General features: G+C 41.5%; 2 protein-coding genes across 6 annotated transcripts in view; one reads left to right on the top strand and one right to left on the bottom strand.

The window, feature by feature from the left end:
- Positions 1 to 1,148: 1,148 nt before the first annotated feature.
- Positions 1,149 to 20,999, top strand: part of LOC108255941 (coiled-coil domain-containing protein 60) — a 43,040-nt gene continuing 23,189 nt past the window's right edge. Inside the window, exons 1-8 of one of the 5 annotated variants that reach the window (XM_053674672.1) lie at positions 1,149 to 1,570; positions 8,917 to 8,994; positions 9,366 to 9,442; positions 13,093 to 13,257; positions 13,438 to 13,563; positions 16,315 to 16,419; positions 17,881 to 17,971; positions 18,230 to 18,425. In XM_053674672.1, coding sequence (XP_053530647.1) covers positions 8,980 to 8,994; positions 9,366 to 9,442; positions 13,093 to 13,257; positions 13,438 to 13,563; positions 16,315 to 16,419; positions 17,881 to 17,971; positions 18,230 to 18,425 — 775 coding nt within the window. In that variant the 5' untranslated portion in view covers positions 1,149 to 1,570; positions 8,917 to 8,979. Of the gene's footprint in view, positions 1,571 to 6,421; positions 6,749 to 8,916; positions 8,995 to 9,365; positions 9,443 to 13,092; positions 13,258 to 13,437; positions 13,564 to 16,314; positions 16,420 to 17,880; positions 17,972 to 18,229; positions 18,426 to 20,999 lie in introns of those variants that run through there. The other 4 variants (XM_053674670.1, XM_053674669.1, XM_053674668.1 and 1 more) reach the window with 4 other exon arrangements.
- Positions 1,928 to 5,394, bottom strand: si:dkey-1k23.3 (heat shock protein 67B1). Its single transcript, XM_017451339.2, has 6 exons — positions 5,296 to 5,394; positions 3,920 to 4,415; positions 3,771 to 3,834; positions 3,560 to 3,680; positions 2,681 to 2,896; positions 1,928 to 2,309 (listed from the first exon to the last, which is right to left on the bottom strand). Exons 1-6 carry the CDS (start codon positions 5,392 to 5,394, stop codon positions 2,067 to 2,069), a joined length of 1,239 nt encoding a protein of 412 aa, XP_017306828.1. The 3' UTR covers positions 1,928 to 2,066.

Below are 20,999 nucleotides of genomic sequence, written 5' to 3'. Positions count from 1 at the left end.
TGCTTTGTAACAGTCAGCGTTTAAAGCTGCGACTTTATGTTTTACGAGTTCAGAAAACTATAGCGCTATAACCGACTTGTACTGCAGACATTCCAGAAAGTTAAATATAACTATAAACGAATAAAAAGTACATGTCAGTCAGGAGTAATGATATGTATAAAATAATGTATATGTTTTAAGTAATCATTGTCCAACGTTTACTCAGTACTTACTTCATTTTTCGATTGCTAGTTATGAGGTGCGAGTTGATCTAACACCAGCTGAGCACTTTTTTTCTCTCTAATATTTTTTCCCTCTAATTTAAGATTAAAAGGATTTATATTTAAACTTGACCCAAGTTAAACTCGCCGAACGCTTTTCCCATTTTACATTCAGATTCACTAATTATCCCTCAGGTGTTCCTCAGCACCATTTTAAACCGTCAGCTTAAAGGGTCATGTTTCTCAATATGGCAGCTTGCGTTGAAGTCAAAGCTAAGTGTATGTAGTAGCATTACGGAGTCTTTTCTCAGCAATTAAACGCCATTTCTGTGTGAAATGTTGATGTTCCTGACAGCTCTGCCTCGTTTCCGCTGCAATTACTCCTAGAAATCGTACAATATAACAAACATGACTGCTATGTAGTAGCTAGCTAATTCCTGAGCCTCGGTTTCCTAGCTAGCTTACGCTTGCCGTTTGTTACCTAGCAACAGTGTTCTCATGATTTTAACCCCTGATCGGCATTTTTACATATTGAAAGCATTGAATTCATAAAAACAACAAACAGGTCTTTTACTCATGTAAAAGACTTGAGATTAATAATCGCAGACAGGAAATTGTTTTATCTTCTGACGCTACTGATTGTTTTTATTGAATTACCACAGAGAATACAACGATTAGGCCCTGGAAGTGACCAACACTTAAAGAGAAACGTATTGTAAATGAATTATTAATTATAAACTCGTTTAAATAACTTGATCATATTGTGTGTGCTGTAGATGTGGGAAAGTCTGGGGGGGTTCTATATATATATATATATATATATATATATATTGATATATATATATTGATATATATATAGATATATATCAAATGCTAAATCCGTGCACTATCCAATATTCCAAAAATAAAATCCTTATAACTTTTAAACTTTATAAGTTATTTGTGATTAATATACGAATCAAATACTTTCTGTAGCCCACTAGGAAATGTATATAGATAAATATTTTAAACCGAATTTAAAACGATATAGGTTCATTAAAAATAAAGCAGAATGTGAACCACTATACTTTCAAATACGTTATTTGGACCAGTTAAAATGCTTCATGTAGATAATTTCGACCAATTAACACCATTCTACACGTAGATCCCGCCTTGATTGACAGGTGACAGCGGGAGAGTTTTTTTTTTTACTGCGCAGGCGCACACACAGCCAAAGCGAGGAGAGAAAAGGAGATTTTAAGGAAAAGGAAATTATAATTATATCTGATAAATAACCGTTTGAAGGAGTGAAAACAAAAGTCGAAACAATACTACTGCCTGTCGGAGTGCTGAGGAACTTCAGTGTGCAGTTTTATCCAACGTGAAACTTGGTGAGTTAAGTTTGAAAATACTCTAGAGCAGTGGTTTTCAACGTGGAGGCCGCCGCCCCCTTGATGGCCGCCAGGGGGCGCCTGGGGGGCCTCAACAATTTGGTGTGCCCATCCCTCCCACTAGTATGTTTTTTCTTTCTCACTCTCAGACAACCGCACACACACACACACTCAATTCCTATTGTAATGTAATGTTATTATTAATAAAAAAGGGGGATATATTCAGAAGTCTGTATTTTTAATGTGTTTTAAAGACATCTTGCAAAAGGGGCGGGGGGGGGTAATGAGTGTTAAATCAGATAATGAGTGTTAAATCAGGTGTGTTTACGCAGGAATGAAAAATAAAGGAATCACACATTCGGGTGCTCTGGTTTTATTAGCGCGTCAAAGTTACGTGTTACAGCAAACTGCCTCTCGGGTAACGCTGATTAATGAATCGGCTGAATTAAGGATGAGCGGCGGACTTTTATCAATCTCTCCGAGCGGTCGTCTTCGTCTACTTGATTTGCTCCACTTCCTCCACAGCCTGTTTGTCCTTGACGTCCAGCTTAGACGGGATCTCCTCCTGAGTTCTCTCAGAGACGGGAGGTTCTCCCTCACCCTCAGCGCTCGGCAGATCTCCTTCCACCTCTGCTTCCTTTCCCTGGATCTCAGATTCCCTCTCAGATGTCACCGTGTCTGGAGCTTCGGAAGCCTCGGGTTTTGAATCCAGCACCTCCTCTGTGGCTCCAGCTGAATCCTAATAATAATAATATAATGATAATAATAATAATAATAAGGAATAGACATATTTATGGATGCTATCAAGAAGAAGACAGTCAGCTAAATGTTAAATGTTCACGTCTTTTTCGTAGCCTTTTCACAACGATCAGCCACCAATTAAGTCCAGTCAACCTTATTGTGCTGTAGATGTAACACATGATCACCATGGCTAGTTTATATAATTAGCCTGCCCATTTACATCTATGCTAACATTTGATGTCTAGGTTAGCTATCTAGCTAACACAGGTAATGGCACTTGATTATAAATTAAGTACCATTCTTGAGTACCATGCTTAAATGTACAAATAATACATATAGAATAAAGAAAAAACTCTTCAAGTCACTTACAGCAACATCTACAATCTCTTCCTCCCTCCTTTCTCCATCTTGCTGGCTCGTGATGGCTTCCTCTCCTCTCTCCACACGTTCCGGAGCATCAGGTTGGCCGTTTGTGTGATGAATCCTCTCATCAGCGCCTACAGTGTCGCCTTCGGGCTTTTCTGCAGGAGGAGGAATGACCGCGTCTTGCTTTAGGTCTTCCAAACCCGGTGCCTCTATCTCCACCTGAGGCAAACAAAAACGAAACAGAAGGTCGATGGTGAAATATATTTGTTTGAAAAAATGATAATTTTTTCAAACAGGTGCTGGAGAGAAACCTGTCGGGGGGAAAAGGGCAGCAGTTCCTCCATGGGATAAACACAGCTCTGTTTAATCACTGCTGGTTATTCGGACAGTCGCGGTAGCTAATAATTGCAACGCTCGCAATTTCAGAGCGTATTGTCTTTGTGCGTTACTTTTCCAAACACCCGGACACTCTCTGGGGTCTTTCTGGGTTATCTCTGGTCTCGCTCTACTCTTTCTATATATAAAAACGCACATATCGTTAGAAATAATGCCTTCTATAGTCTAAACAGTGTGCTATATATATATAATCGGAAATCATTTGGGATTCAGCTCCATCTTTACCCCTATGTAGGATGTATAGGAAAAATAAAGCACCAATACTCTACTCCATTTGGTTGATAATCACTCCTAGTGCATTATATATCCAATAAGGAGCCTATATATTTATATATATTGTATCTGTGTACAGTAATGCACTAAATAGCCACGTTATATGAGGTTTTCTCAAACACCTGAACACTGAACAGGTCACGATTTTTACCAGGTTTTAGACAGAACAACATAGATGTTTTAAACTCCACGATAAGATAAAGAAGAACCTGCCTGGACCGGGATTGTGACATCAGCCGGTGGTGCAATGTTGGGTAACATAGCTTCAATGGTAAGAACTCCATCTCCAGTCACGAAGGAGCGTATACTCTCCGCTTCGATTCCAGCCGGAAGCCTGGTGCAAAGTCAGATGCATCTCATGATCGACACTGACATCTGTATTTACATTGATACTGAGTTTGCAAACCACAGCCTCGGGACTCACTTGTACTTCCTGAGGAAACATCTTGATATGTAGCCATGATCGTCTTGTCTCTCGTCATGTTTTCCTGTGGCAAGGAAACATCTACATCAGCCATTCGCATTCATGAAAACTCACGGAATAATTCCGAGAGAGCGTTCATTTATACTGACCTTCAATTTCCAGGAAGCCACCGTGCGTTCTCACCGTAACCTCGGACGGAGCGAAATGATTCACGTCCAGACTCACGGTCCATCTGCTCTGCCGGGCCGACACCTCGGAAACACCTCCGCCCACCTCTCTGTGGATCTTCGGGGCAAATCCAGATGCTTGGGTGTATCCGGGCCACGAGGAGGTCCGTAGCTTCCTAAAAACGCTCTCCATCCAGCTCAGATCTCTGAAGTCAAGGAAAGGAGGAAGGCCAAAGTGCTGGTTGTAGAGCAGACTGGGCTGCCAGCCGTAACCTGGAGGGTCCGAGAGAGCGTCACGGCACTTCTGGGTCTCATCCTTCATGACTGCAGACTTGGTGGCTGTGTCCTCCATGATAAAAGTGTAGGTTTGTTTGAACCTCTTCACATCTGAGGCAGAGTGCTGCTTGCGGACTTCCTGTCGCCTCCTTATATACGCCTCATCGGGCCTTTTAGCACATCCCGAGCAGCTCTGCTGATTCTAAGAGAGGAGAATTTATGGTGTTGGTGACTGAGAGCGAGCAGCGTGGTTGCCACACTGTTGCTATTGATGCTAATTTAGAGATATTTATAGATGTTGAAGGGAAAACGGCAAATAGCTGAAGGATGAGGTACGATGTCCAATGTGATCTCCGGCTAACACCGAGATGAGCTTTGTCACTTAGCGGTGATCATTAGCATGCTACAGAGATCACGACAACTGCAAGCAGGAGCCGCATGCTAGTTAATTAACTGTGAAATTTGGTTTGGCAGGAAAGCTATGACAATGACTAAGCAGAAGCGAAGTTTTCAGCCCCTCAGTGGGATCACCCTGGGCATGTGTCAGGGTAATTTTCATGAGAGAATGTGACAGGTGGGGTTTGTATATCCCTATTTTTAATTCAGACCCATTTTCAAATCGGACCACTGTGAAAACAAAATTCCACAGATTAATATGCAAGGAATAAAACACACGGTGTCGTGCTGTTAGAGGAAAATAATCAAATTACCAATGTCAATATTTCGATTTATTAATGAACAATAGATCATTCTTTCTATCCGTTTACAGTTACGTTTAACGTCGTGGAATGTAACAATGTCTAAATGAAAAGGAAATGTGAAAGGTTTGTGTTTCACGGAAATGTAGGAAGGAAGACTGATCTTTGTTTTCACGGGCGTTCGCCTGTATGCCGTTTAGAAGATTGCAAATGTATTAGAATATGAATTTCATACACTAATGTGAGTCGAGGGAAGACCTTACTTTTTTTTTTTTATAGTCAGAAGTACAGTTGCAATTTTGCAACAACAAATTTAATATACAGGGTGTCCCAAAAGTCTCCATACATACATAAGGCTCTATGTGTGTGCCTTCGTCAGTGGACGTCCACTTCTTCTCGGTCGGTCCTCGACGCTCCCGGTCTCTTCGAATTAGTTAACGAGTTCGGAGACAGCGTGTAAATCGTGTGTAATATGCTCGCCATGTTTCCTGTTAAAGTCCATCGCGACCTTGCGACAGCTTCCCGGTCCGACCCTGAGAGCGATTTCAATACGTTCTTCTTTACTATAATATATATAATATAATATAAACTAAGCAAGGGCACACGGTGACTTAGTGGTTAGCGCGTTCGCCTCACACTTCCAGGGTCGGGGGTTCGATTCCCACCGCGACCCTGTGTGTGCGGTGGTGGCATGTGGCCCTGTCGATTCCCACCGGGGCCCTGTGTGTGTGGAGTTTGCATGTTCTCCCCGTGCTGCGGGGGTTTCCTCCGGCTACTCCAGTTTCCTCCCCCAGTCCAAAGACATGCACGGTAGGCTGATTGGTGTGTCCGTAGTGTATGAATGGGTATGTGCGTGTGCCCTGCGATGGATTGGCACCCTGTCCAGGGTGTACCCCGCCTTATGCTCCCTGGGACAGGCTCCAGGTTTCCCCCATGACGCTGAGCGTCTAAGCGCTATAGAAGATGGATAAACTAAGCATGTAAAAATTTTGGAAGACGTCTTGATATCCCCCTGTGTATAGAGACTTTTTGGGACACCCTGTACTATACAATGTACTGTTAAGGAACTGTTCCCCTAATTTATGTCACTCGTTTTATTTTATACACATCAAACGAAATAAAATTCTTCTTTAATAAATGTCACACAAAAAAAAATAAATGATTTGTTTCCTGGGAATTGACAGTAAACCTGCATTGTTGAATTACGTTCAAATTGTGTTTCTAAAGACAAATCTTAACCCCTAGCAAGTTCAAAACAAAGGACAAAAAAACCACTGGATAAAATGCAAATCTATTAAATACACCACAGGGAGAGAAAATAAAAAGATTTAATGTGACGTATATGATTCAAATGAAGGAATTTATATTCAGATATTTTTGCCGGCTTCCATGCTGCATATATGTCCGATAAGCTCTGGTTTTTAAACCTCACTGAGCACTTTAACCTCTGGACAGAAGGCAAACATGTTTTTTTTTTTTCACCACTCTAACCGGTTTTAAATGGCCTTGTTGCTACTGGAGACGAGACACACAACAGGACCCAGAGCCATTTTAGCCTACATGCGCGCTCAGGAGAAATTCGGCCTGCGGTGCTCCACATGCGCTCCATGCACTCTGTAGATAATGTGCTGTTCTGATTTGACTTGAACCCTGTCCATTGTTTTGGATTAGAAAACCTAGGACAATGCCACAAACGGTTCGGCCATGCCAGGTTTTGGACCCTGGACAGTCTTGGAGGATTAAGGAGGAATTCTGGGAGAAATTCCACCATAAACAGAAGGCGGTGTTTGGTGGAGTGAAGGAAATGCTTGACCTGGAGGCTAAGGAAGTGGATGAGGTAGTATTTCGGACAATATTTCAGTCTATGTTGAGTTGTTTATTTCCTGTTTGAGTTGGTTTGATTCCGAGGCTATTATTTCAGAAAGTGTAGAAGGAACTAGTGTCCTACCCCTGATCATTCCACTGTTAAAAAAACAAAAACAAAAACCAAACAGACAAGAAACCTGTAAATTTTCAGCAGTGGAGTTGATAAGTAGTTACTTGCAATGGGGTACAGTGTGTTGCATAAGTATTCACCCCCTACAAGCGCTGAACTTTTGACATCTTACAACCTGAAACTGAAAATCAGTACAGTTTCCAAAATTCCCCTTTTTTTTTTAATTGTGAAAATTTTGATTGCGTAAGTATTCACCAACAAACCTCCTAATGAAATGGACTTACAATTACGTGAAATTACATGCCATCGTCATGGTAGCGCCAAAAGAGGCACGGAACTACGTTACCCACCAGTCCCAGCGCGTCCCGTGTCTCAAGCGCTCTCACCTGTGTCTCGTTGAACCTTGATTAGCACCACTCTACAGTATATAGTTCCAGTTGTTCGGTGTCTGATGGTTAAGCGTTTGTTGTTATGGTCTCGTGTCGTCGTGCGTGCGCGCCACAGTATCGCCTACCCATAGTCTGTATGTCGTTTCCTTCTCAACCACAGTTCATATCTTTCTGTCCTTGTTTTCGTGTCGTTTTCGTTTTTCTAGCACTTTACTTAATAAAATAATCTGCACTTGCATCCGCCTTCGCCTACCAAACGTTAGCGTCATGAATCTAAACAAAATAGACATAAACGACATATTTAAGCAGGGGAGGAAATCTATACATCCATCCATCCTCTACCGCTTACTCCTTTTACTTGATGCAATTTTTGGTAATTTGGTATATTTATATATGATCATATATATCATAAACTCAAACATACTGACTACAGCTATCACACATGTACGTGCATGATAGAGCCTAAGTTCAAATGTATTGTAGGACCTCTAATAACTGCTAAAGATGGCTGCTGAGTGGACAAACTTGCCTACATTGACTTTTCTTCCCCCCCAGCATCTATCTTCTACACTTAATCCATCTCCTCTCCTAGTAACCTGGAGACATGGTAGCTGTACATCAGTGTTATTGCATGGCGTTGTGTAAAACTGTAGCAGACATGCTGTTCTAGCACACTTTAACACACTCTGTGGTCAGTAGTACCCAGAGTGCTTTCTAGGCTACGATGTTGAACACGAGCAGATTTACTGCAAATAGGATCATCTGTCAGGAGAGGGAGAGAAGGGGAGAGGAGAGGAGAAGCGAGGAGAGACAGAGCAGGCGGAGGAGACACCTCGGTCTGAAAGGAGCCGCATTTGTCAACCAGAAGGCCTTTGGCACATCCAGGCGAACATTTTTCTACAAACATGACAGTACTGATACAGGCGCGCTTCTAGACAACGGAACGGTGGCAGGGTTTGTGGGTAGAACAGTACGGGAAACGAATAAATGTATAAGGAGTAGCTGAAATGTCCTGTTTATGTCAAATATGTATTCAATTAAATAGATTATATTCGATTACAAAAGCTACTATCCTAACTTCTGAATGGTTTTTTTTAATAGCAGGCTAACATGAGGATTTTGATGGTGACCCAGTGCATCATCAACCTGAAGGTTACGTTAGCATTAGGCAGCGTATCTATGTTCCCAGGGTCCTTTGTTACCCAGATATATATGGCACACAATGAACACATGGTGTTTTGCAATGAAGTTAAGCAGGATTGAGTCTGTATAGTACCTGGATGAGAGACCTCCTGGGGAAAACTAAGGTTGCTGCTGAAAGTGGTATTAGTAAGGCCAGCAGGGGGTGCTCACTCTGTGGTCTGCGTGGGTCCTGATGTCCCAGTATAGTGACACTATACTGTAAAAACTGCACCGTCTTTTGTATGAGATGTTAAACCGAGGTCCTGACTCTCTGTGGTCTTTAAAAATCCTGGTGGAAGTCCCCTCATTGGTCCTTCTCCATGATCCATGACTGACTCATCGATGGCAAGAAAATTCTCAAAAACTAGCTGAAAATTCAGAATGTATGTGTCTGGGGTTTTTAAAACCAAGCCGGACAGCAGAGCTGCCCTTATGACTGAACAGGTCAGGATTATCACAGGTGAACACAAACTGACTCAGCATTATTTCTTTCTGTAGGCGCCAAAAATAGAGATCTGTATAGCTGAGGAAGGAGTCTGCCACTCGACCCCTCCAGACTCCATGCAGCAGTGTAAGGTATGAGGTCAGCATGAGGCACAGCTCAGTCTGCTGGGTACATGAAGATCTAGTGAAGAGATGTGAAACCTTTTGATAATTAAAACGCGGGGAATTAATTGACCGAGGAGCTTCTACTTGGAATGTTGCACTTTGGGACTTTGGGTGCTTGTCTGAGTGACCTTGCAGTGACTTTGGTGGTCAATTGAGGATAATTATTATTATTTTTTAAAAATGTATATGTAATACTGTCTTAAGTTTAAGATTCAGAGCAACACAATGATGAATATCCATCATTTAGGCTAAATATGAGGTGCATTTGGTTTACTTTGCACCCTTTTTAATTTAAGCTGCTATGATTTCCCCTGTTCTTTTCTCTCTCTCTCTCTCAGGATATGTCCCTAAAGAAGCCAAAGTCTCGGAAAAGAGGAGACACCGACAACCTCTGGAAGCATCTACGGCGCTCCAGGTTGGTTTTCCTGCCAAAACCTAAGTTAGCATGAATAATTTAGCTGAATTTAGTGCTCGCCACAGTTGCTGGAGGATTAAATAATCAGCAACCCAGATTTCCTGTAGGAATAGTGTTTGTTGTTGTATGCCTGCTGCAGGGTTTTGTCATTTTTCTTTATGATGCACAAATTTCTACTGCATTTGATTCAAGGCCTCCTGAGTTGAAAGAAACATCCGTCAGCCTGTCATTACAGCTCGACCCGCTCACAAGTCGAACGCTTAGGCTAGAATGAAAGTGTAATGGCCTTTGAAAGTATGAGCATAATAGTTGGAAATAAAGGGCTAAGCCCTGCAATGTGGAGGACATAAAAAAGATGGCTAGTCGGCTCAGGGACTTAAAACTTGATCTCAGTAGCATTTTAGCCATTCAGTGTCAAGGCAGAATGTCAGCCTTGTCAACCATAACCTCTAAGGGAATTAATGCATTTTTGTGCCCTTTTTTTTTTCATGTGTGCTAAACACTAGCTGGTCAGTCTCTGGATATATTTCCCCTTCAAATGTTTTTCTCAAACAACATTTAACATCCAACAACCACACCAACATTCATCAACAAACACCACCATTCTCTATCAAACATCAACACTCACCATCAAACACCTAGACCAACATTCATCAACAAACACCAGCATTCTCTATCAAACACCACTATTCACCATCAAACACATACAACACTCACCATCAAACACCAACACCAACATTCACCATCAAACACCTACTCCAACATTCATCAACAAACATCATTCTCTATCAAACACCAACATTCACCATCAAATACCTAGACCAACATTCATCAACAAACATCATCATTCTCTACCAAACACCAACATTCACCATTAAACACATACAACACTCACCATCAAACACCAATACCAACATTCATCAACAAACACCAGCATTCTCTATCAAACACCAACACTCACCATCAAATACCACCACTACCCATCTAACACTAACATTCACCATCAAACACCAATGCCAACATTCATCAACAAACACCATCATTCTCTATCAAACACCAACATTCACCATCAAACACCTAGACCAACATTCATCAACAAACATCATCATTCTCTATCAAACACCAACATTCACCATCAAACACATACAACACTCACCATCAAACACCAACACCAACATTCATCAACAAACACCAGCATTCTCTATCAAACACCAACACTCACCATCAAATACCACCACTACCCATCTAACACTAACATTCACCATCAAACACCAACACTTATCAACAAACACCAGCATTCGCCATCAAACACCAACACTCACCATCAAACACCAGCACTCACCATCAAACACCAACAATCACCATCAAACACCAGCACTCACCATCAAACACCAACACTCACCATCAAACACCAACAATCACCATCAAACACCAACAATCACTATCAAACACCAGCACTCACCATCAAACACCAACAATCACCATCAAACACCAGCACTCACCATCAAACACCAACAATCACCATCAAACACCAGCACTCACCATCAAACACCAGCACTCACCATCAAACACCACCACTACCCATCTAACATTACCATTCACCATCAAACACCAACACTTATCAACAAACACCAGCATTCGCCATCAAACACCAGCACTCACCATCAAACACCAACACTCACCATCAAACACCAGCACTCACCATCAAACACCAACAATCACCATCAAACACCAACACTCACCATCAAACATCACCATGAAACACCTACAACAACATTAATCAATGAACACCAACATTCACCATTACACACCAACGTTCTCCATGAAACACCAGCATTCATCATGAAACATTTAAGTTATTATGCTTCTCGTGAACAAATTGTAGACAGGCAATAGGCTATATATATCATAGCACATGTATAGATTTTTTTTTTTTTTTTACCCCAAATCTCTCTTTTTTCACACCAGTCCCTCCTCTCTCTCAGTTTCTATTTTTCTTCCATTCTTGTGCCTAGTGTATGCCTGCCAGGCATCAGAGCTGGCATTTCGTCCGTCCATGTGGAAGAATAAAACACACTGTTTCTCAGCAGGCCTCTCTCTCTCTCATTCTCTCTCTGTCTCTCGTTTCCTCTCTGGGCATCACAAAATGGATGACATTTATGACAGTCACTGATGGATTCCAGAATTGTGAATTATGCATGCCAAAGCCAGGGTGGTCTGGCATTTTAAAGAAGGAAAACACAATTACTGCGGCTGGCTTTTTTATCCTGTCAAAATAGAATGAGTTTACTGTTTATGTGGGTCGCTGCTTTCTTTACCTCCAGCGTTCATTTGGCTTTTATTATCTGCACTGCAGTTTCTGGAAATTTCTGCTCTGCTTTCACTCAGTGAAATGACCTTCTCAGCATGAGGCCTAATATTATAAGAAGACATAGTACAGAGGTATTGTGGATGTATGGACAGCGGTATTGTGGATGTGATGAGGGGTGTTGCTTTTGGATGGAGAATTTTTGTGTTTAATTATGAATCTTGGTGTTTACTAGAGAAAGTTCATGTTTATTGGTAAATATTTGAGGGGAAATGGTCAAATGATGTGAATGGTGGTCAGTGCTGCTATTAGACTCTTCTTGTTTGAAGATGAAGGATGTGGTGATTGATGAGAGTTGGTGTCTAACGGCGAATGTTGGTGGTTGAAATGTTCGAGAGTCCGTTTGAATGCTGGAGTGTAAATGAAAGTTAGTGTCTGAAGAATGTTCATGTTTATTGGTGGGTGTTTGATGGGAAATGTTGGTGCGAGATGTTAATGGTGGTGTTTGATGCGGAATGTTGGTATTTGATGGTGTGTCTTGAATGCTGGTGTGATTAGGAATGATGTGGTGTTTGATGGTTGGATGGTTGGTGTGTGAAATTTGGGAGATTTTGTCAGGGTGTATTGAATGCTAGAGTGTACATGGAAATGTTAGTGTTTACTGGTAGGTGTTGATGGAAAATGTTGGTATGAGATGTGAATGTTGGCATATGATAAATTTTGGTGCTTGTTGGTGATTACTGGTGCTTGATGGTGGGTGTGTTGGGTGTACATGTGTGTGTTGGTGTCTCATACATGTGTGTGTTGGTGTTTATTGATGAATGGTGGTGGTTGATGAATGTTGGTGTTTGATGGTGAATATTGATGAATGCTGATGTTTAATTGCAAATTGTGGTGTTTGATGATGAATGATGTCTCATGGAGAATGTACCGGTGGTTATTGGTGGATTGTGGAGCTATTTGATGGACAATGTTGGTGTTTTGACGGAAAATGTTGGCGTGAGATTGGGAATGTTGGTGTTTGGTGGTGTGTGTTGATGTCTCATGGAGAATGTACTGGTGCTTATTGGTGGATGGTGGAGGTATTTGATGGAGAATGTTGGTGTTTGATGGACTCTGTTGGCGTAAGATTGGGAATTCTAGAGCGTTTGTTGTTGCGTGTTGGTGTTTGATGGAAAATGTTGGAGTGAGATAGGGAATGTTGCTATTTGATGATGTTTGTAGTCCAGTGGTGAATCTGTCAATGGTTGTTATTTCATCTAGCATCCAGTATATGGTTCTAGAACAATGTTCTTGCTGGAATCTTGTTTAAGAAATGTAACGTTTACCGTGTGTCCCTCAGGAAGATGGTTTCAGCAGTCAAGCAGGGCAGTAGTTATTTTCAACTCCTCCAGGAGCAGGAAGAGCAGAAGAATGAAAAGAGGAGGAAGAAAGAAGAGAGGAGACGCACCGATCTTCATCATCCATCCTCCATCTCTGACTCTGAGATGGAGAATGAGGAGGAGAGGTAATGTTACCGTTAACCGTTAAAATACCAGATTTTTTGTTGGATTTTATTAGGAAAGGAATGAGTGTGGGATTATGGGAAGGGACTCATTTCCATCAGGACTGCTTATGTGGGTCTTCACTGAGATGAAGACGATGATGATTGCATTTATATACACAAATACTGTTTTTTATCCAAAAGATCTGTTAATGGAGGAGTCTCCTCATCATCCTGGAGGCAGAACAACAAGGGGTGGGGCCAACGACTCCGCCCCTTTACTCCGGTCCACCAATCACTGACTTCAGATCAGCCACAGAAGATATCAGAGTAAGAATTCCACTTTTTATTCTTACTTTCTCCCTAACGTTCTCACTCATTCTTTCTCTCATAACCTCTTTTCCTCTTTTCCTTGCTTGATTTCTTTCTCTCTAATTTTTTTCATTGAATTCTGTCTGTCTTTGTCTGTCTTTCTGTTTTTCTCATGTCTCTCTCTCTCTCTCTCTCCATCTTTCTCTTCTTATGGCTGTCTTACTCTCTTTACCTCTTTGTCTCACTATCTTTTTCTCATTTCTTCCTCTTATGTTTCTTCTCTCTCTCTCTCTCTCTCCATCGTTATCTTCCAGTGTCTCTATATCTCTCTCCAGCTCTATCTGTCTCACTGTGTCTTTATCTTCATTTCGTTCTCCCATGTGTCTCTCCATCTTTCTCTTCCCGTGTCTCTCTCTCTCTCCATCTCTTTGTCTTGCTGTTTTTTTCTTTCTTCATCTCTTTCTCTCATGTCTCTCTCCATCTTTTCATCTGTCTCTCTTATTTTCTCCATCTCTTTCTGTCTCACTGGGTCTCCCTCATGTGTCTGTCTCACCATCGTTCTCTTCCCATGTCTTTCTTTCTCGCGCCGTCCACTCCTCCATCTTACTGTGTCTTTCTCTCTCTCTCCATCTCTTCCTCTCACCGTCTTTCTCTAATCTCTTGCTCTCGCGTGCCTCTCTCCTCTGTCCATCTTTCTCCTCCTGTCTTTTTCCCCTCTGTCTTTCTCATCTCTTTTGCTCCTGTGTCTTTTCATCTTCCTCTTCCTATGTCTCTCTTTTTCTCCTCTCTACTTCTTTCTGTTTTGTGGTGTTTTTCGCTCTTCATCACTTTCCCTCATGTGTGTCTTTCCATATCTCTCTCTCTCTCTCTCTCTCTCTCTCTCTCTCTCTCTCTCTCTCTTTCTCTTGGTGTAACACACTTTTTACACAAGCCTACACACTTCCTAATTGTCTTTCTGGGCTTCGGTGACGTTTCTCTCTGAAGTGCTTACACTGAGGATTTAAATGCTGAAAACATAAGTGGGTGTTTTGTTGCTGCATTTGATTGCAGCGCTTTCAAATAGTGTGTGTGTGTGTGTGTGTGTGTGTGTGTGTGTGTGTGTGTGTGTGTGTGTGTGTGTGTGTATGTACTCTAAAACACTTAGGAATAAAAACCGCAGGCAAATATCTCAGTCTCGGATAATTTCACAAAAGAGACATTTCTTAAAAAAGCACTTTCAGAGAAATTGCTGGTCTTTTATTCAGCCGTGTTTCACACACACAGAACCGTGTTGGCTTTTGTGTGGACGATTCATTGGAGTGAGACGCAATTTCAGCCCAAGAGTTACAAAGAGCCGAGCAGCGCACCCCTACTAGAGCAGAGCTGAAAGGAAAAGAAAATAACGGACACAGACATTTCCTTGATGGTCTGACGGCCAAGGTTGCTAAAAGCTTTCATGACTAGCTAATAGCTAACTTAGCGGAGAACGATGACCTATTAGCTTGCTCTAATGCTCAAAAATTAGAGCAAGCTCACCTCGAATGCTTTTCTTTCTTTTTTTCTTTCTTTGGTCGCTCGTTTTTTTTCTCTCCACATGTCAGTGATGTACCTCCACCAAAATGCAAAAGGAACATTAGGTCACCAGTGCCATTAGAGGCGGACCAGACTGTATGATTTAAGTAGGGGCCACCAATTTTCCCCTAGAATAGATACAGAATATTTACTGTGTGTGTATGTATGTGTGTATACACACACACACACACAAATACACACACACACACACACACACACACACACACACACACATATATATATATATATATATATATATATATATATATATATACAAACTACTTTTTATAAACATAATGTTAAGGTGCATGATATGGTGTAGGTCGGTGGTTTTCTGCAAGCTGCTGCCCCCAGTGGACTGTGGTGGTATTGCATGGGAATGTCTATTTTTCCCAATACAATAATGCAGTAAACAATATCATAATATGCTAAAATTATCTGTCAAATTTAAATATGACTATTTAATTTGGTGATTTTATGTACAGAGACGATTATGAAACATCATTTATGGAAGGAGTCTCCAGTGCCAGCTCCCAGAGAGTCTTTTCTCGGATTTGTTTTTGTCTTATTGACTTCCAGAGGAAAGGGGGATGGGGGGGCTAGTGAGGGAACAGGAACTTATTCTATTATTACTTATTTTTAAAATAAATTCGAATCGTTGGCGAGTTGTTGTGGTGTAAAAGGAATAATGCTCATTGTGACCTGCTGTTATTGGAACGTGATTACCTTCGGAGTGCTAACAGTATCTCCGCTTCATCTCACCACCCCTGTGTGGATTATTTTCCGATAACAGGACGGCCCATCATGTGTCATTTTTGCAAAAAAAAGAGCTTATTCTGATTTAGGTATTTAGCTGTCTTGAATGAGATGACTGTATAATAAAGTATAATATCTCACTTGTGGCCTAGTTATGTAGTTTATTATCCAATTATCGTAGTTACGTTTACTGTTTTGGGACGTCTGCCAAACCAGTCCCTGTTATTACTCACATTACAGCAGCGATAACCAGTGGTTCCCTCACCAGCCTCTCTATTTTCTCTCTTGACGTTTATAAAACACAGCGTGCCGTGTTACCTGTCCTGAAGATTCAGAAATGTTCAAATGAAAGCTTTATAAACCCGGATCCGTCTGATCGATCAGACTGATTTCTGTGGTATAAACGTTTATACTGCACAGGGATTTGAGATGTAATGCGTGTTCTGCTCTGTGTTCTTGTAGGGAACATGTGTCCCGGCAGCTGTGCTGTCTGTGCTGGTTGTTGGAGGCTCTGACTCTGGAACGTTCTGGAAAATTCGGACCTGTGGCTTCCTGCTGGGATGCTAAGTATGATTCCAGTCATAACGTTAGATATGAGAAGAATATAATGTTTTTTTTTGGTGTGTTTAAGGCATGAAATGCAAAACGTGTCTTCTGTTGTTTTTTTTAAGTTAGCGTTAGAGTGTTTGTTCATCATGAGCGTGTTGTTTATTTAGAGTGTTGAGTGTGTGTTTGGGACTCAGTGTGAGTCTAACTCACAGTAACACACTGCACTTCCTCCCTGAGGCTGAACACTGACCTTAATAACACCGTGACCTCGGAGTCCAGAGTGGATATAATGAGTGTAGGAGCTTTATGAAGTGTGTGTGGGTGTGTAGGTAGGTATGTGTGTGTGTGTGTGTGTGTTCTTTAGCTTCAGTTTAGCTTCAAGTCACAAAAGCAAAGTGCTTGTGCGTATATATGGTCCCTACGGAACGTACTGGAACGGCAAGGTCAATTCTTTTGTTTTTTGTTGAGTCGGCAGTGTGTTTCGTGTCGTCGTCTTGCTGCACGATGAAGTTCCTCCCAATTAATTTGGATGCATTTTTTCTGTAAATTGGCAGACAATTGTTTGTTTCTGCTACCATCATGAGCTCCATCATCGATAAAGATTAGCGAGAATGTTCCAGAGGCAGCCGTGCAAAGCCCCAAGCCTTGACACTACCTCCACCATGCTAGACCGATGAGATCGTCTGTTCAGGATCATGAGCAGATCCTTTCTTTCTCCATCACTTTGGTAGAGGTTCATCTCGGACCCAGAACTTCCGTGGCTCGTCTCTGTATTTCCTCACCAATTCCAATCTGGCTTTCCGATTCTCAATGTGTTCTTCAAACGGTGGATTGTGATACCTTCACCTCTGCGCTGCGGAGGTTGTCGGGGATGCCACTGACTGTTTTTGGGTTTCCTTGGCCGACCTTTTCGATGTCTGGCTGTTAGTACATTTAGTTCGAACAAAAGGTGCCGTGTTCTAAGTTGTTTAACACAACTAGATGTAAATATGAGGAAATGAGAGCTGAAATTCTGATCTGTTGTCTCATATTCATCTTTTGATCTTAAGCACAAATGTATCCAGTGTATAGCGACAACAAAAGCATTGGCCTTGCTTTTCCAATACTTTCAGGAAGTGTCCTGTGTTAATGTTCACAGTGTGAGCACAGTAGGAGTACGCCCCCTGGTGGCAGCCATAGCCTTTATATTTGGTTTACAACATTTATAACATTGTCTTTGTACTGGACTTTGTATAACAATCACTTTGTACTGGACTGTACTTGCTCTCTCTCTCTCTCTCTCTCTCTCTCTCTCTCTCTCTCTCTCTCTCTCACTCTCTCTCCCTATCTTAAAGTCTGCCTCTCTCTTTGTCTCCTACTGTACGACTCTCTCTCGCTTATTCTCTGTCTCTCGTGTGTGTGTGTGTGTGTGTGTGTGTGTGTGTGTGTGTCTCTCTCTCTCTCTCTCTCTCTCTCTCTCTCTCTCTCTCTCTCTCTCAGGGATCTGGGTCGAAGCAGAAACACTCTGAAGGCTGTGAATAGAGAGAAGTTGATTCAGGCCAAGTGGGAGCGATTCATCTCTCCACCAAAGGTCTTCTATCTCTGTCTCACTCACTGACCTGAAAGTCATCCCATAGTTCATCACTCCCAACACACACACACACACACACACACACACACATACAAACAAATAAAGATAGCTAGCTAGCTAGCTAGCTAGATAGAAAGATAGAAATGATTGATTGTAATATAATGATAATAATCATTCATATGGTTTGTGTTAATTGTAAAAGTGTAGCACTGGTATATTCTCTCTCTCTCTCTCTCTCTCTCTCTCTCTCTCTCTCAGTCTCTGCGTCCTGTAATCAGACTGTCTCGCGTCACCTCCCTGACCCACAAGTCCTCAGCCCTCAGTGCTGTGTCATCATCTGTGTTAACAACGTCATTGCTAGGCAACGTGTCCTCCTGTGATGTCCCTTTTTCAGGTGCAGAGAGCGAGTGTCCGAGCGTGGTGATGTCAGAGACGGATCCTCCTGTTTCTACATGTAGGTCGTGTGTGTGTGTGTGTGTGTGTGTGTGTTCCTCAAAACAGGAAACCATAATGTTATAAACCCACAGGGGTCAAAGGTCATTTTCTCTGAATGCCAATGCATAAGGAGTGTTCAGGAAGTTAAATTGTGTTACAGATGTTGAACAGCAGAGAGCAGCTGCAAGATAACATCTGTATATCTGTCTGTCTATCTCTCTCTCTCTCTGTCTATCCTGTCTGCCTGCCTGTCTATCTATCCATCTATACATCTTGTCTAATTTGTCTGCCTGCCTGTATGTCTGTCTATCCATCTATACATCCTGCCTATCTGTATATCTATCCATCTATACCGTGCCCTCCAATAATATTGGCACCCTTCATAAATACGAGCAAAGAAGTCTGTGAAATTCTTTAAAAATCACAAAAAATACTCCACTCTCATGGATAGCAAACAATTGCCAAGACAACACGGGTTTAGCAAAAAATATATATCTTTGTTAAATATAGGTGTGCAACAATTATTGGCACCCTTTTAGTCAATACTTGGTGCTAACTCCCTTCACCAAGATGACAGCTCTGAGTCTTCTCCTATAACGCCTGATGAGGTTGGAGAACACGTGGCGAGGGATCTGAGAGCGTTCCTCTGTACAGAATCTCTCCAGATCCTTCACATTTCGAGGTCCACGCTGGTGGACTCTCCTCTTCAGTTCACCCCACAGGTTTTCTGTGGGGTTCAGGTCAGGGGACTGGGATGACCATGCATCCATACATCCTAGCTGTCTAATGTTTAGTAAAAAAATAAAACCTCATAATAGAGTTTGATATAAATGTGAGTAATGAGCCAGATGAAAGTCTTATACTCGTTTTTATTAGATATTAAATCAACAAGAGAGTAATGAAGCTCAATTCATCAAGGTTATTACACATTTTCATGTGTATGTGTGTGTGTGTGTGTGTGAGAGAGAGAGCGAGAGACAGAGAGAGAAAGAGAGAGAGAGCACATTCTCTAAAACTCTGTGAAGATGTGTAATTTCTCCTAATGTTACTGAAATTCTTGGATATGGAATTATAGCTCTTCTAAATATTAATATTATTAAACTGATTTTGTTCTCTGATGGTCAGACTTGTGCTTAAACAATAACGTTACAGTTAACGTGTGTTACAGATGTTGACCAGCAGAGGGCGAGCTAACATCATGATTATTTTACATCCCATTAATATGAACTTTAACCAGTAATGTCTCGGTTTAGTGACGTGTCATTATTATGTTATAGTTATCTATAAACAGTTGGTATTTATTGTGTATATTTGTATCACAATATACACTTTGTTTTGTCTACTTCCTGGTTTTCCACTGTACTCACTTCCTGTTTCCTTCCTGCTCTTATTGCTGTGTGCAGCACTGCTTCATAATTTGTTTTTTGTCCGGTTGTGATTACTCTGTATACCGTGTCCTCTTTGTGCTTTTCAGGTGTTTCCTTACCGTTTAATGATTTCGTCCTGGAATATTTCCTGGTGTTTTCCCCGTGTCTTCCTGGTGTTCTTTCATTTTCATTTTCTAACCGATGGTATTCTTCATGTTTTCCTGTAGTTTTTCCTGGTGTCTTCCTGTTGTCTCTTCTTGGGATTTTCCTGTCTTCCTGGGGTTTTTTCCTGTTTTTGTTTCCTCAGGTCTACCAAGTGTCTTTCTGACATTTTATTATTCTTTTTTCTTGGGTCTTCCTCTTTTTTTACTTTCATGGTGCCTTCTTGTTAATTTTCTGATTTCCTCCTGGTGTTTTTACAGAATTTCACTGTTTTCCCCCTTCATTTATTTTCCTTCATTCTTTGCCTTGTGTCTTCCTGTTATTTGTTTCCTGCCCCCCCACACCCCCCCCCCCTGTTTTTATTTTTCCTGGTTTATTTCCTGAGGTCAACCAGGTATCTTTCCGACATCTTACTGTTCTTTCCTTAGTGTTGTAGTTGTTTTCCCTTGTACCTTCCTGGTTTCCCTAGTGTCTTCCTGTTGTTGTTGTTGTTGTTGTTGTTGTTGTTGTTGTTGTTGTTGTTTTCCCTTGTACCGTCCTGGTTTCCCTAGTGTCTTACTGTTGTTGTTGTTGTTGTTGTTGTTGTTTTCCCTTGTACCTTCCTGGTTTCCCTAGTAGATTGTTGTTGTTGTTGTTGTTGTTGTTGTTGTTTTCCCTTGTACCATCCTGGTTTCCCTAGTAGATTGTTGTTGTTGTTGTTGTTGTTTTCCCTTGTACCATCCTGGTTTCCCTAGTGTCTTCCTGTTGTTGTTGTTGTTGTTGTTGTTGTTGTTGTTGTTTTCCCTTGTACCATCCTGGTTTCCCTAGTAGATTGTTGTTGTTGTTGTTGTTGTTGTTTTCCCTTGTACCTTCCTGGTTTCCCTAGTAGATTGTTGTTGTTGTTGTTGTTGTTGTTGTTGTTGTTTTCCCTTGTACCATCCTGGTTTCCCTAGTGTCTTCCTGTTGTTGTTGTTGTTGTTGTTGTTGTTGTTGTTTTCCCTTGTACCTTCCTGGTTTCCCTAGTGTCTTCCTGTTGTTGTTGTTGTTGTTGTTGTTGTTGTTGTTGTTGTTGTTTTCCCTTGTAC

This window comes from Ictalurus punctatus, chromosome 22, assembly GCF_001660625.3.
Source record: "Ictalurus punctatus breed USDA103 chromosome 22, Coco_2.0, whole genome shotgun sequence".
NCBI lineage: Eukaryota > Metazoa > Chordata > Actinopteri > Siluriformes > Ictaluridae > Ictalurus > Ictalurus punctatus.
The sequence above is the reverse complement of the archived record's forward strand: the minus strand, read 5'-3'. Positions and strand labels throughout refer to the sequence as shown.